The sequence below is a fragment of the Anguilla rostrata genome, chromosome 3, assembly GCF_018555375.3.
Source record: "Anguilla rostrata isolate EN2019 chromosome 3, ASM1855537v3, whole genome shotgun sequence".
Lineage (NCBI taxonomy): Eukaryota > Metazoa > Chordata > Actinopteri > Anguilliformes > Anguillidae > Anguilla > Anguilla rostrata.
Genome location: NC_057935.1, coordinates 70,101,015 through 70,117,238, shown reverse-complemented (window position 1 = coordinate 70,117,238; position 16,224 = coordinate 70,101,015). Strand labels below are relative to the sequence as shown.

At 41.5% G+C, this 16,224-nt stretch overlaps 3 protein-coding genes across 17 annotated transcripts in view; 2 read left to right on the top strand and 1 right to left on the bottom strand.

The window, feature by feature from the left end:
• The window catches only part of LOC135251785 (uncharacterized), a 23,185-nt gene extending 9,119 nt beyond the window's left edge, over positions 1-14,066 (top strand). For 4 of the 8 annotated variants that reach the window (XM_064329564.1, XM_064329571.1, XM_064329568.1 and 1 more), the window contains 5 exons: positions 8,889-9,206; positions 9,647-9,904; positions 10,272-10,598; positions 11,139-11,429; positions 12,128-14,066. In XM_064329564.1, the coding sequence (XP_064185634.1) occupies positions 8,889-9,206; positions 9,647-9,904; positions 10,272-10,598; positions 11,139-11,429; positions 12,128-12,255 (1,322 nt within the window). In that variant the 3' untranslated portion in view covers positions 12,256-14,066. Of the gene's footprint in view, positions 1-5,487; positions 5,792-7,301; positions 7,726-8,888; positions 9,207-9,646; positions 9,905-10,271; positions 10,599-11,138; positions 11,430-12,127 lie in introns of those variants that run through there. The other 4 variants (XM_064329569.1, XM_064329567.1, XM_064329566.1 and 1 more) reach the window with 4 other exon arrangements.
• LOC135251784 (uncharacterized) overlaps positions 1-16,224 on the bottom strand; it is a 128,249-nt gene that overhangs the window by 89,757 nt on the left and 22,268 nt on the right. For all 8 annotated transcript variants that reach the window (XM_064329558.1, XM_064329562.1, XM_064329556.1 and 5 more), the window contains exons 3-6: positions 2,894-3,154; positions 2,414-2,740; positions 1,908-2,195; positions 1,600-1,698 (exon numbers count right to left, since the gene is read on the bottom strand). In XM_064329558.1, coding sequence (XP_064185628.1) covers positions 1,600-1,698; positions 1,908-2,195; positions 2,414-2,740; positions 2,894-3,154 — 975 coding nt within the window. The remainder of the gene's footprint in view (positions 1-1,599; positions 1,699-1,907; positions 2,196-2,413; positions 2,741-2,893; positions 3,155-16,224) is intronic.
• LOC135251786 (putative methyltransferase DDB_G0268948) overlaps positions 3,817-16,224 on the top strand; it is a 45,335-nt gene continuing 32,927 nt past the window's right edge. The window contains exon 1 of the mRNA XM_064329573.1: positions 3,817-3,907. The gene's annotated coding sequence lies outside the window, so the exon portion shown is untranslated. The remainder of the gene's footprint in view (positions 3,908-16,224) is intronic.

Genomic DNA, 16,224 nt, shown 5'->3' with positions numbered 1-16,224 from the left:
ATCCATGCTCCGAACTTCACTGGTGAGATTCTCAGAGGAAACTTCAGTCCATCAGAGTGCTGTAGGCGGCACGGTCACTAACAGTGTTTTATTTTGTGTGGCAGTGTGTCTGGCAGTGTGTACTCTTGAGTTATCAATAAGGCGTGGTGCTTTGTGCTTTCAAAAATCAGCTTTTCATCCTTCTGCAGCACAACTGAACAACTGTGTTCTGGAACGTTCCGCACAGACTTGCTGGACATGTCAGTAGTGTCTTGCGGCATCTAACACGTTTACTTCAGGTTATAAAATGATGCCCCTTTTTTGTTCTGACTTGATATTTTAATATTTATTGGGAGTGAAGTGTTCATAAATAAGATTAGGAATGACTAGTCCCTATTGGTTGCCAAATGTTTAGTACAGATTTAGTAACTTCCAGCTGGATTGTGATATGAAATGAAGATCAAAGAGATGTATGTAAGGCACATAGAGTGCAGTGTTAACTCGCTGTGATTCTCGTCTGGTACAGAATCACTAACAGTGTCTCATTGTTTTTGGGCAGCAGCACCCCATTACATCTCACTATTGGGTTCAAACATTCCCATGCAATGGTATTTCTGTTAAGCCTGTTTCTTCCGCTCAGCAGTTTTAATGGTTTGGTCGAGGCCCCTTAGTTCCAGTGAAGGTAAATCTTAATGCTACAGCACACAATCACATTCTAGACTATTTTGTGCTTCCCCAACACTTTGGGGAAGGGTCTTGCCTGTTTCAGCATGACAATGCCCCTGGGCACACAGCAAGGTCCATATAGAAATGGTTTTGTCAAGAACGGAGTGGAAGAACTTGACTGGCCTGTACAGAGCCCAGATCTCAACCCCATCTAACACCTTTGGGATCAATTGGAAAACCAACTGTGAGCCAGGCCCAATCGCCCAATCAGTGCCCGACTTCACTAATGCTCTTCTGGCTGAATAGAATATTTCTGGATATTTCTGATTGCAGTTCATTTCACAAAAAAAGTGTAACTGACTGAAATGGACATGATGGAAACTTGGGCTATGCTAATTGTACTTGTCACGTAAAGAAAAAGAAAAACAAACAGAAAATGAATTATGATTTTATTTTGATGTGATTTTAGTAGAATTTATGCAGAACTATTTCCGACCAAGAGGAGATAAACTAACAAAAGCATCAAGAATAAAGAGTTAAAGACAAGCTGGTATTATACAGATACCAAACATAATAAAAAATTATTTAAAAAAGATACAAAAACTGCATGAATTGGAAGCAATCTAAAATAATACAGTGCATTTTATTCTGCATTCCTGAATTCCTGTGTTGCTCATTGAGAGCAACCTGACAAAATTAAGAACTACAAATGTATATGCCACTACTACTCTTGTCTTACTTTGGCTTAAAGCCTTAAGGTGTACAGTGTGGCATAACTGACAAGTGATGAGGGTACATAATTACTCTACTTAGCACCTTCCAAACAGCCGATGGATATCCATTTAGATTGTGGATATTATAACAGTTGGTTTCAGTACCAGGGTCCGCTGTCTTCATTCAAAACTGAAAAATGTTGAGCACTTGGCTATTGTGTCCCAGTGCTAGTGTGCTTACTTGCTGGGCGTCTCCTGCAGTACCACATAAGAACCTTTAGCATCCCCAGGGTGGCCAGCACTACAATCACCACCCTGACCACTGTCTCAGTGCTCCATCCTGTGTGAGAGAGAACATATGGTTACTGAGTCTGATGTAGCCTGTTATCAGATTCAATGTGGCTGATGTAGTCTGTTCTCTGATTCAAACTGCAGTGTCTTAAGGCCTTAAGGCCATCTTAAGTCTCAGACCATGTTGGCTGTGTTGAATATTATCATGTTGAAGGTTGTGCAGTGGGTGAGGAAGGTGTGGTCAGAAGGTGTCACTACCTGGCTGTGCTGACAGTGGCCTAAGGTGCAGGGGGACCTGTGCTCTGAGCATGCTCTCTGTGAACACCGCACAGGCCCAGTGCAGCTGGTCTCCGCTCAGAATGGGTAGGGTGAGACTGAGCATCTTTTCTGGGTGCCCCTCACTCAGGACCTCCTGCTTTACGAGCTCCCCCCTGCCCCCCTTCATCCGGAGCCAGGCCAGGGTCACAGAGCCGATCACCTGTGATATCTGACAGTTCAGCACAACTGACTGATTCCTGGACAGACCACCAGGGGGCTCTGCTGACACTACACAGACACACACAAGGGAATTGTTTTTGATTATTTGTAAACCCATCCTCCTGCAATTAATTCAAGAAGTAATCTCTTATTTTTTTCTAGAATTATTTTTAATTAACAACAGACATTCAATAACAGACATTCATCGATTACATGCTTTGTTCATGACAAGAGTAAGTACAGCTTTCAATCTTCCCGCGTTTTCTGACCCCAAAGACTCATCTTACCCTGAAGAGTTATCAGTGTTATATAGCTGAAATAGCTGTTGTCCACATAGCATGAATATCTTCCAGCGTCTTGAAACATCACTGGCGATATCCTCAAGGGGAAAAGTATTCCGTCGTAACCATCCGACGAGAACCTCTCTCCGTCAATCTCCGTAGAAATCCTGACCTTTCCTTCCTTCCCAACTGTTGCCAGAGTTTTTGTTTTTCCTTCCAAAAATGGCACCCAGGCCCACCTAGCTGTTCTGTGGTGGCTCGGAGACGCGCAGACGAACACGACTTCGGTTTCAGAACTGTCTCTGTACAGGTTATACGAGGTATGATACGTATCTGGAAAATGAAGCACGCAGAGGCCGTTAGAAAAGCCACCGATATTTCGACAGCTGTGGAAAAAAAATGGTTAAGTACTGTGCGGTTTTACATTTGAGAAAATTCGTTAAAAAAAAACATCAGGATAAGGAAAGAATAATTCGTCGCTCTCACCTTTCCTGACGGAGAGCGTATTGCTAACGTTGTGTAGAAGCAGTCCGTTCTGCTCGAGCGAGCAGCTGTACCTTCCCTCGCTGTGTTCATCAGCGCTGTGGATGATGATGTGGGCTGAGTTTTTGTGGGAAAGGGTGGTGTTAGAAGTGTGAGGTCCTTCTTTTTCCCAGTGTAGTGTGGCTGAATCCTGCAGACGCGACACCGTACAGCTGGCGCTCACGTCCGCGCCTCGAGAGAAACTGGACCACAGGGGCGGCTCCACTGCAGGAAGAGAGGGGAGAGCTATGCTCGATATGGCGGTTCTGTTACTCTGGACGGATATAAAGGTTCAGACTATGCTCCGATTCTAGTTCGGCGTTGATGTCTCTGTAAACCTTCCATTCAAACAGCAGGGAGGATGTGGTGTATTAGCTATTGCACATCCTTCTCAGAATACAGCCGGGTGGCCGGAGTATGGGTAAAGTTTCTCTGGATGTTGGTTCATGTAGAATGTGGGGGCTGACTATCCGGTGAAACGGGCACTAGGGAGGGCAGTGCCGGATCTGGAGGTCCCGTTGCGTCGGCAGGAAGCTAAAGGGGTAATTAAAGCTGCAGTGAAGACGAGGGGGCAGGAAGAGTGGGGCAGGGAGAGCCGGAGTCGACACCTTTATCTAACATAGAGACAGGTGGGGAAGGGGAGGGTGTCTGGAAGGGATAATAAGGATGAATCCATGAGATCCAGGATGAGGTTGGGGCGTACGGAACTGAATGGGACATTGGAACTTATGGGTAAACGTAACGGGGCTATATGATTAGTATTATTATTTTCTTTTTTTGTTTTTACGTCAGTATATATAATTATAATTATTACTCCAGCCCAGTAGGTGGTGGTAATTCACCCATGTTGATGTACAATCGTCAAAAACTGAAGACGAAGACGAAGAAGGAAAACGAATCCTTGCGATATTTTGACATATTACCGATGGTCATCCAGGGTCATCCACAAGACAGGGCACCGTTGATAACTAGACTGAGGTATGTTTTAAATACTTTTAGTTTCACTTTGGCAGTGTTATTAAATTAACACTTTCTACGGTGGCTTGGCCATAAAGGTTATGCCAGTAGCGCTCTTTCGTACATTGAAACGTACCTGGGACGAACGTGACAGGCGAGTGCAGGAACATTAATTTATGGAAGACGGAGATGAATTAAGCTAATGTCGGTGGGCGTACTGTGCTCACAGGAGATGAGGTTACATTTTAACTCTTATAGTGTATATGTGCATCATCTCTGACCAGTTTTTATACTGGGTGTTACCTATGGGTATCCATTCATTGTCTGCTGCTTGTTATTGTATGGTTGGTATGTAAGGTGATCGCTTTTTCCCTTTAGTGAAATAGGCTACACTCTTATAATGCAGGCGTCCATTCGTTTTCTTTACCTTTTCTTACTTTTGCGTTTGCTTTGATTGGTTATTTTTGATGAGTGGAGATGTGGCGATCGCGGAACTGTAAAAGCATTGTTTAATCACTACGCGCATCACTGCTATGTAGCCTATCTGGTGCACGTTGGTGCGTTTTCTGTGGTAGCCACATCTGCGGCCGGCCCCATGTTCATCGGCACTCTGATGAGCAAGGCGCTTTAGAAGCTACAGAAAAATTCAAATTCTGCCATATTGTCCAAACCGTTGGGTTTTTTAAACGAACCAGCTCCAACCCCCTCCCCTCCGTGTGGTATGAGGCCGATTAAGAATATCATTTATGGCCCTGATTAAAAATTTGAAATTGGAAATAAAAGGGAATCGTTGTTGTCAAATGGAAACTTGTTTAAGTACCATCATTTTAAAGGACACATGGGAATGCAATGTGCATGTCCGTTGATGTATTGAAGATTAAAATAAAAATATTAGACAATCGTTGTCTTTGGTTAGTTTTTGAACACGGCTTTCATTTTTTTTAGAGTTTATTTTATATCAACAATGTGACTTTCTTCTTAACTACAAATGTACCTTTTAAAGCGAAGACTTCCTATCTGGAAATTAAAACATTCTCTGGTCTTGTTTGTGAAAAAGAAAAACACCTGCGTTTTGAAAGAGAGGCTCCATGGAAATCTCAAAGTCCTTGCCATTTTTAAACGCTCCAAATATGTGATTAGAATGTTTGTACCTGAACATTCTAATGCTAACAATTACTGCTGGCAATCAAAAGTAATGGAGTTCTAGAACATTGACTCAGAACTTTGAAGAAACATTCCAAAAAACCTACCCTTTAAAGTTGTTTTCTTTACAAAGGTAGTGTTTGGAGGTGGGCCTGACCATTTAGAATTTTATAAACAAGACACCATGGTGCAGTGGGTAGCACTCTCGCCACACAGCAAGAAGGTTGTGGGTTCAAATCTCTGCTTGGTGTGGAGTGTGGAGTTTGCATGTTCTCCCCATGTCCACGTGGGTTTCTTCTGGGTACTCCAGTTTCCTCCCACAGTCCAAAGACATGCAGGTACACTATTGGAGACTCCAAATTGCCCATAGGTATGAGTGTGCGAGTGAAAAGATTGTGTGCCCGGAGACCCTGTATAGCGGGTATAGATAATGGATGGACAGATGGCTGCACTTACTACAGTTGTTTCCTCGTTTAGCCAGTTGTGACTTCTTAGGACAGTGATGGCTTTTTGGCTTTCTGTCCAGGCTCTTAAGGGTTTATTTGCACACAGACTCAATGCATCTCAGTGTGGTTTTGCTTGCTTGCACCCAGCTTGGCAGTCAATGTGTCAGATAAGGTACTACCTCCATGTTCAGCCATTTCCTGTAAAGTATACCTCATAAAAAGACTAGACACCAGTAGGAAGTGCTGCATAGGACATAAGCCATGGCAATGGTACTGTTGTGGATATCAGGATACTATCACAGACTTTCAGCTGAGAGTGAGTCCCTCTTTCCACCTATATTTTATATTAATTAATTCATTCATTTATTCATATATAAAGCTCATAATAATGGGCCGAATGAACCATTTCCCCCTGGCCTCTGCCTGCAGTTACCACAGTAATCACACCTCTATTCCAAAATAACTGATAAAATAGTTTGTACTTCCTGTTTTTTTGAGCCATTTCCTGTGATGTAGCCTATACCATGTTAAAAGGCTGGACACCAGTAAAAAGGGCTGTGCAGGGCATCAGCCATGGCAATGGTGACTGCCACACACAGAAAAGCAGAGAAAAGACTGTAGCATGCTGCATGCAAACACAACAATGTACAGCACATGGTAGCCTGCTACATGTAGCAATCAACATGAAAGTAAAATCATGATGAAATAAATAGAAGTACTAGACAAACAGGAAAAACGTAAGTATGCAGGGTACTGGTCTAAACACCATGCATGCATTGTTGGTTGTCAGTTGGTTGTCCTTTATCCATTACCGAAGTGTACTGGCAAAGGAGTGACGTGATGGGCAAGTTTGTATGGTGTGATGCAGGGCTGGGAGTGGCTACTGATCATGTGGTGAACAGACAGGAAAATCAAAAATGTTCTGCTGTTTATTGCCTATAGGACCCAGCAGAATCCTCCAGCAAACAAGAAAAAATGCCAATCTGGCAACCAAACGCTTCTCAGGCAAAATAATAACAAAACTCAGACGCAACAACTTACACCCAACACAGTCCATCACACCATTCCCCCTAAGCTCTCTCCTTTAGGCCTGAGCACCAGGCCTTTTATTAGGCCCAATGATCAGGTAATAGGCCACTGCTGTAGTGACTACAATACAGCACTGCTGTGTCCATACCTGTGTGTGGGGCCGGTGCTGGCCCCTGGTGGACAGCAGCCCCGCAACTCCCTTCCTGGCACCACAGTGGCTAGTGGCAGTGTGGCTAGAACTGTGAGGTGCTTTTCCTTCCTGAAACTATAAGGTACCCACTTTTCCCCAGATCTGTTTGAGCTAATATTAGATTTATTTATAAGCCTTTAAGGTGGACGCTCCAAATATGTGATTAAAATGTTTGTACCTGAACATTCTAATGCTAACAATTACTGCTGGCAATCGAAAGTAATGGAGTTCTAGAACATTGACTCAGAACTTTGAAGAAACATTCCTTAAAACCTACCCTTCAAAAGGTTTTTCTTTACAAAGGTAATGTGCGGAGGTGGGCCTGGCCATTTAGAATTTTATAAACAAGACACCGTTGTGCAGTGGGTAGCACTGTCGCCACATAGCAAGAAGGTTGTGGGTTCAAATCTCGGCTTGGTGTGGAGTTTGCATGTTCTCCCCATGTCCACATGGGTTTCATCTGGGTACTCCAGTTTCCACCTGCCGCAGTCCAAAGACATGCAGGTAGGCCAATTGGAGAGTCCAAATTGCCCATATGTATGAGTGTGCGAGTGAAAGGTGTGTGTGCCCGGAGCCAGATTGGCGACCTGTCCAGGGTGTATTCCTGCCTCTCGCCCAATGTACGCTGGGATCGGCTCCAGCACCCCCCGTGACCCTGTATAGCGGGTTTAGATAATGGTATAGATAATGGATGGACACATGGCTGCACTTACTACAGTGGTTTCCTAGTTTAGCCAGTTGTGACTTCTTAGGACAGTGATGGCTTTTTGGCTTTCTGTCCAGGCTCTTAAGGGTTTATTTGCACACAGACTCAAAGCATCTCAGTGTGGTTTTGCTTACTTGCACACAGCTTGTCTGTCAATGTGCCAGATGAGGTACTTCCTCCATGTTCAGCCATTTCCTGTAAAGTATACCTTGTATAAGGGTTAGACACCAATAAGAACTGCTGCATAGGGCATCAGCCATGGCAATGGTACTGTTGTGGACCCTGTTGTGGATATCAGGATACTATCACAGACTTTCAGCTGAGAGTGAGTCCCTCTTTCCACCTATATATTAATTAATTTATTTATTTATTCGTATATAAAGCTCATAAAAATGCAGCCAAATGACTAAAATAGAACAACATTGCAATGGGCAAATTGTCCATTCATTGTACTATAGACGAGTAAAGTATAATACATTCATATAACAGAACATGGACAAAGACAGTTTTACTATAACAGAAGGAGTATCACAGAGACTGCTACTACTATATAGGCTAAATTGATTCAGACTTTTTTTCAGTTTAAAATTCAAGAGGAATTAACTATAATATAGTCACATAGTGTAGTAGCATATGGAACCTATAGTATAAAAATGCATATATTTAAATAAAAACAGTCTTATTTATAACAGAAGGACTATCACCCAGACTGCTATATTGATATTAAATGATCCAGACTCTTTTTTCTTTTTTGTATGTTTGTTTTCAGTTTAAAGTTCAAGAAGCGAGAAACTGTTTCAGCATATTACCTTCATCAGTGAAATGGCTTTATATTCCAATGCCAAGCAGTTACACATAGTACATAGTAATGTATTGTAATACTTTTCAAATATGAAATTCTATTATTAAATTATTAATGAGAGTGTGATTGATATTCTTATTAAAGCAATATACATGCTGTAATATATTCAAATTCAAGACATAGTATCGTAACTTTATCATTAAGCGAGATTTACAATCACTCCATACACTATCTACAACAATCCATGTCTTTCAGTGGTAAAATTAATTAAACACAAACATTATCAGAACCTAAAAACGTTCATTTTTGGTTAAGAGTACTGCAGTTTTCATTTCTGTTTGCCTGCTTTCCACTAGTAGGCTACAACAGGAAGTTGAAAACAGCAAAAAAATAGCAAAAAAGTAATAATGCAGATATTGTGTCTAAAAGCAGGGCTTTAAATGGAACAAGCACTACTTTTCCATCCCAGTATAAAATATAGTTCAAATATTCACTACAGCTACAGGGATTACATTTTTATATTAATATAGAGACACGTATCAACCTGACTAACCTTGGTTTAACTGTCATTCATCTGTCATTTAACCTTAATGAACTAACTGCAATTCCCCTCAATATTGAAATGTAATCTTATCATGTCTTGGGCTCAGTTGGATCTCTGTATTTGGTATGCTCTCTTTCTGCAGTGTTGGTACAGTACAAATACTTCCTTTCTGGGGAGGGACAGGGGGTCTCTCTACCAGCCCCTGCTGAGACCAACGGGACAGAATTCATCTGGGAGTGGACGTCACATGATGGAAGCTACGCAAACGCTCGGATAATAACTATACAGTCCAATGGGAAGCATTCATGGAATTTGTCGAAGGCAGAGGAGTCTATTTCAAAAAACAGAACGTATGACATCATTCTCAGACCAAAGTTACAAAATGCAGGAGTTTTTATTTTTATTCAAACTAACCCAGAGAAAGTAAAAATGGCCCAGTTTGAGGTGTTTGCTGTAAAAGGTAAATTCAGGTTTTGATGCATTTTATAAATTATATTATTAATAAGATGAGACAGTATCTCTTTCATACTATGTGAAAAAAAATATAACACAAAGTTCAAGTTATGTCTTGTATTTTATTTCAAAAAAGTTTAATCTCAAATTAGATTGAACTAATATGCATGTAAAGCTGCACAGTAAAAATGTTAAGTGTTAAATAACCTCTTAGAGAGTGAAGAATTGTCCATTTCTGAGTACATAGCACAAAAAACCAAGGTGGAAAATTTCATTTCACGGTTATGTTTTCTCTTCCACCTCTCCATAGAATTCCCAACAATTACCAGACCTGGAGGGATGTATATTTCTTTAAATTTGATGGCTTGTTCTTAGATGTAACCCACACAATGATTTGATGAAAAGGTTCACAGGCTTCTCTAAAGTAATTGCTCTTTGCTCCTGCAGTGGAACCATCTAACTGGCTTCGAGGATATAAAGGTTCTGATGTGACCATGAGCTGTGAAGTATCACATCTTCCAGATTCAGCTACACTGGACTGGGAAAGGGACAGAGAACCTACTGCTAACACAACGCTGATCTACAACAACACTGCCCACATCATCATCCACAGTGCTGACCAATACAGTGAGGGAACGTATAACTGCACACTCACTCACGGAGCACTTATTTTCAGCATTCCCAGGACATTGGAAGTCAGCAAGGGTATGTTACTGTGGATACGGTTTTCACTAGAGCATTTACAAAAGCATCCTGAGCATTGAGTTTTTTTCATAAGCAAACTTGTGAAAGACTTTATTCATTAAGACTAAAGATAAATCCAAGTAATGTAAAGTAATATACCAGCAAGTTATATACAGAAACAGACCGGCCAGGCTGCCTATAATAGATTTCATAGTGGGAGGTGGGGTATTTATTGTAGGCTATTCTGTAATGAGGCCTGAGTTTTTTCTTCCTCCAACTCTGAGTTCATCAACTTTCACATTTTTTCCATTTGTTGCTCACTACCTGTAGCAGTAGCATATGTGCTGACTGTACAGACAGGCATTCTAACCACAGCTTTATTCCTCAGGTACACGTGGCACACAGCACACTCTGTACAGAGGGAGTTTGAGCAGCAGTGAGGTGGTGCTGATCTGCCGTTCTCCAGCCTCATACAGAACAGCGTATTGGCGATGGGAGCCATCGTCTAGAACAAATGCAATCATTGTGGCCTCAGCTGATAAACATAAGAATGCTTCGATTTCCATGGAGGTAGATAAAGAGAGATTCTCATCTGAGCGCTATGGATCTAATTTCCCTCTGAGAATCTCACCAGTGAAGTTTGGAGACAGCGGAAGGTACATCTGTTATTTTGAAAGCCAGCTGATGGCCTCAGTAACTCTGGTAACTGTTCAGGGTAAGTCTGCACTTCAAGTTTAGCTTATGCGGCATGTATTATAATGTATTATGTATTATGGGGCGGCTTTGTAGTATAATGGGTAAGGAGCTGGTCTTGTAAACTAAAGATCACAGGTTCAGTTCCCATGCTGGACACTGCTGTTCTACCCTTGAGCAAGGTACTTAACCTGCATTGCTTCAGTATATATCCAGCTGTATAAACTCTTTGTTGTAAATTGTGTAAGTCGCTCTGGATAAGATGCCTGAATGTAATAATTCTTACAGAATTTACAGGACTGAATAAATAACAGCATACTTAAACATGATGATTATTAATGTAGCATTTTCCTCCAATTTTCTGCATCATGTAATGTAACAGACTAAAGCCATGGGCTAACAGTAAGCAACAGAAGCGCTGATCCCAAATCATAAAGGTAGTGCACCTTACAGAGACATTATGACTAATAATGGATGCTATCTAAATAAAAAAAGATTTATCTGAAAAATAAAAGAAAAATAAATAAATAAATAAATAATCCGTGTACATGTGCTCTCTCAGTCTCAGCAGAGCCCCCTGGTGGTCTATCCAGGAATCGGTCAGTTGTGCTGAACTGTGAGATATCACAGGTGATCGGCTCTGTGACCCTGGCCTGGCTCCGGATGAAGGGGGGCAGGGGGGAGCTCGTAAAACAGGAGGTCCTGAGTGAGGAGCACCCAAAAAAGATGCTCAGTCTCACCCTGCCCATTCTGAGTAGAGACCAGCTGCACTGGGCCTGTGCAGTGTTCACAGAGAGCATGCTCAGAGCACAGGTCCCCCTGCACCTCACACTGCCAACACCTGAACCTCAAGGTACTAACCTCCAACCACAGGCACAGGTTTCATTAAAACTTAGGGGGAGACACTACACTACCTAGTATCTGTAGTCAAATTTAATGTCTCACATGCATACAAGCCAGTCTAACAATCAATCCATAAGAAACCATTGTGGGTGACATGTCTCTCTGTCTCTTCCCAAAACTATGCATATGCCTCTGGCCACACCTACGTGAGCTCACTTAAAGGGATAGTTCACATATTTTAGATCCAGGTCCACTGAGTTTCTCACCGCAAATTATGTAATAAATCAGGGTGCATGTCGGGCTCAAGCCCTCCGAATTTGAGTACTTGTAAAAAATGTGAACTATCCCTTTAAGGCTTAAATAAACTCAACAAAAGGTACGTATGTCTTAAGATCTTAATATACAGAAGTTTCAATTAGAGAACAGAATCTGAATTGAATCTGAAAATGGATTACATCAGATACAATTAATCTGGGAACAGACTACATTAGACACATTGAATCTGATAACAGGCTACATCAGACACATTGAATCTGAGAGCAGACTACATCAGACACATTGAATCTGATAACAGACTACATCAGACACATTGCATCTGATAACAGGCTACATCAGACACATTCCATCTGATAACAGGCTACATCAGACACATTGAATCTGATAACAGACTACATCAGACTCAGTAACCATATGTTCTCTCTCACACAGGATGGAGCACTGAGACAGTGGTCAGGGTGATGTCTGTAGTGCTGGCCACCCTGGGGATGCTAAAGGGTCTTATGTGGTACTGCAGGAGACGCCCAGCAAGTGAGCAGACTAGCACTGGGACACAATAGCCAAGTGCTCAACATTTTTCAGTTTTGAATGAAGACAGGGGACCCTGGTACTGAAACCAACTGTTAAATGTATGTATCTAAAGGGATATACATCTGCTGTTTGAAAGGTGCTAAGCAGAGTAATTATGTACCCTCATCACTTGTCAGATATGACACACTGTATACCTTAACCTCTTAAGGCACAAGCCAAAGTCAGACAAGTGTAGTAGTGGCATATAAATTTGTAGTTCTGAATTTGGTCAGGTTGCTCTCGATGAGCAACACAGGAACTCTCCATGAGCAACACAGGAACTCACACACCAGGATCAAAATAAGCACCTTCAAAAAGGCAGAGATTGAAAAGACAAATTTTGTGTCGTGTCCAGTTTGATGTCTGTTGCTATACCTAGTATTTATGAGTAACAACACCGCAATGTGCTTTTAGCATACTTGTTCATTTGGGCTAGCTAATGAGCTTTCAATGAGGTTTTTATTCCCACGGCCACAGCATCCCATGTTTTGAACTAATAGTAGTTTTGAACTAATAGCACTAATGGTTAGCCAGCTAATAGCTTTGATTTAAGCATCATGACTATGGCATGCTGTTTTAACATTTATTCAATCCACTGTAGCTAGCTACCCCTTTATCTTATACCCCTTTCACACAAAGAAATGCCACCTAACTAACTAGTTAAGTTGTGTGCTACCTAACTAGTTAGACAGCTGAGTTTTAGGCCGATAGCTAGTTTACTCGCTGGCTTTTTAGTACAGCTAATTTGGTTGTAAAGGCAGCTAGCTGGCAAGAACGGCAGCTAGCTAACTCAGTGGCGTAGGTTTCATTTGAACATTGGGGGGACACATTAAGGAAGGGGTGTGGGGGTCCTGGCTCAGTTGTACAGCACTGTACTCTCCGAGAGGCTCTCGTTTTAAGCATGCACTGTATGTACCAAGGGGCCCAGGTGTTACGCTTGATGTATGCACCGAGGGGCCCAGGGGCCCTAGTGGTCAGCTCACGCTTTAAGCACCGAGGGGCCTCACATTGTAAGCGCTGTGGGGCCCGGGGCCCCTAGTGGTCAGCTCATGCTTTAAGCCCCAGGGGCCCTAGTGGTCAGCTCACTCTTTAAACGCCAAGGGTCCTGGGGGCCCTGACACTGTAAGCACTTGAGGGGCCCAGGGGCTCTAGTGGTCAGCTTACGTTTTTACCACCAAGGGTCCTGGGGGCCCTCACATTGTAAGCGCTCAGGGGCTCAGGGGCCTCACATTGTAAGCGCCGAGGGGTCTAGGGGGCAGTAGTGGTGAGCTCTCATTTTAAACTCCAAGGGGTCTGGGGGCCCTCACATTGTAAGCGCTGAGGGGTCTGGGGGGCCCTAGTGGTTAGCTCATGCTATAAGCACCCAGGGGCCTAGTGGTCAGCTTGCGCTGTGCGCACTGAGGGCCCTGGCGTTCAGCTTCCTTCGGAAGTCTCGGGCCACGCACCACGCACGGCCTGAGGCCTGGAGGCCCCCTGGCAGTCCGAGGCCCCGGGGCACTGGCCCCACTGGCCCGGTCCATAATCCAGCCATGCCTGAACCCTAACGTCTGTGTATTACTACAGGTACATCAGCTGCTCCTGAAAAAAAAATGCAAAAAACGTTTTATTTTAGATTGCTGCCAATTCATGTAGTTTTTGTATCCTTTCTATAATTGTTTTTAATGTTTGGTGTCTGTATAATACCTGGTTGTTTTTTAACTCTTTATTCTTAATGCTTTTGTCAGTTTATTTTCTCTTGGTTAGAAATAGCTCTGCAGACCCTTTATAAAAAGCACTATCAAAATAAAGCATCTTACTCATTTTATGTCTGTTTTTCTTTACAATGGCATTACTCAGTTTGTAAAAACCCACCAACAAAGAGAGTAATACACTGTACCACCTTCTATTTGATGGAGGGATGTGAAAATAACAGTTCAAAGGAATCCTGGGTTCTCCGCTGATTGACAGTGTGACTGACCAATAAAATGTTAGAGGACCACCATCAACTCCCAAAGGGCCAAGATTAAAACTGCTGAGTGGAAGAAACAGGCTTAACAGAAATACCATTGCATGGGAATGTTTGAACCCAATAGTGATATGTAATGGGGTGCTGCTGCCCAAAATTAATGAGACACTGTTAATGATTCTGTACCAGACGAGAATCAGCGAGTTAACACTGCACACTATGTGCCTTACATACACCTCTTTGATCTTCACTTCATATCACAATCCAACTGAAATATAATTAAAATAAGACCAGGTCAAATCCTAGTATATGGCTGGACCTAACACACTTCATCTAGCTGACCAATGGTGTAATGGTGTAAATTTGGACTAAACAATTAGGCAACAAAAAGGTACTAAAGTTTTTGTTTTTTTTTGTCTTATTTGTGAACATTTCACTATTAAAATACTGAATATTTAAATTAATAAATATCAAGTTTGTGGAAAAAAAGGATCATCCTATAACCTGAATTAAAGATGTTTAATGCCGCAAGACACTACTGACATGTCCAGCAAGTTTGTACAGAATGTTCCAGAATACAGCTGTGACAAGTTCAGTGTGTAGCTGAAGGGTGAACCAGTGCATTTTGTAAGTACAAAGCACCACGGTTTATTAATAAATGTGAATGTCTCTCAAAGCGCTTTTCCTTTCTGAAACTATGCAGACCCCACCTTACTGCAGACCTGGATGAGCTATTAGTAGATTTCCCTTTAACGGGTGTAAGATCACAAATATGTGACTAGAATGTTCATCACTGAACAGCCTAGTGATGATGTAATGATCACCTCTGGCAGTTGACAGCAATGGAGTTTTTATTTATTTATTTATTTTACAAAGGTAGTCAGAACAGAAGGACCTGACTATTTAGAATTGTATAAACAAGACAAATGACTGCAATTTTTCTCAGTGTTTTCCCAGCTCAGCCAGTTGTGATTTCTTAGGACACAGCAGTGGCGGTGGGTATTTGGCCGTCTGTCCAGACTCTTAAGGGTTTATTTGCACACAGACTCAAGGCATCTCAGTGTGGTTTTGCTTGCTTGCACTCAGCTTGTCAAGCCAAATGTAAGATGAGGTAGTTCCTTTTTGTTCAGGCATTTCCTGTAAGGTATACCTTGTATAAAGGTTAGACATCAGTAAGAAGATCTACATAGAACATAAGCCATGGCAATGGTACTGTTGTGGACCCTGTTGTGGATATCAGGATACTGTCACAGACTTTCAGCTGAGGGTGAGTCCCTCTTTCCACCTATATCAAATATTAATTAATTAATTTATTTATTTATTCATATATAAAGCTCATTAAAATGCAGCCAAATGTACAACAATAGAACAACATCGCAATGGGTAAATTGTCCATTCATTGTACTATAGAAGAGTAAAGTATAATACAGTCACACAACAGAACATGGAAGAAGACAGTCTTACTATAACAGTGTGTCACAGAGACTGCTACTACTATATAAATTGATTCAGACTTTTTTTTTCACTTTTCACAATTCAAGTGGAAGTAACTATAATATAGTCACATACTGTAGTAGCACATGGAACCTATAGTATAAAAATGCATACATTTAAATAAAAACGGTCTTATTTATAACAGAAGGACTATCACACAGACTGCTATATTGATATTAAATGATCCAGACTCTTTTTTCTTTTTTGTATGTTTGTTTTCAGTTTAAAGTTCAAGAGGAGGTAAACTGTTTCAGCATATTAACTTTATCGGTGAAATGGCTTTATATTCCTATGCCAAGCAGTTACACATAGTACTTTTCAAATATGAAATTCCATTATTAGATTATTAATGATAGTGTGATTGATATTCTTATTAAAGCAGTATACATGCTGTAATATATGCAAATTCAAGACATAGTATCGTAACTTTATCATTAAGCAAATTCATGAAACACAAATATTGTCAGAATCTAAAAATGTTCATTTCTGATTACGAGTAAGGCAAACAGTTCTAATTTCT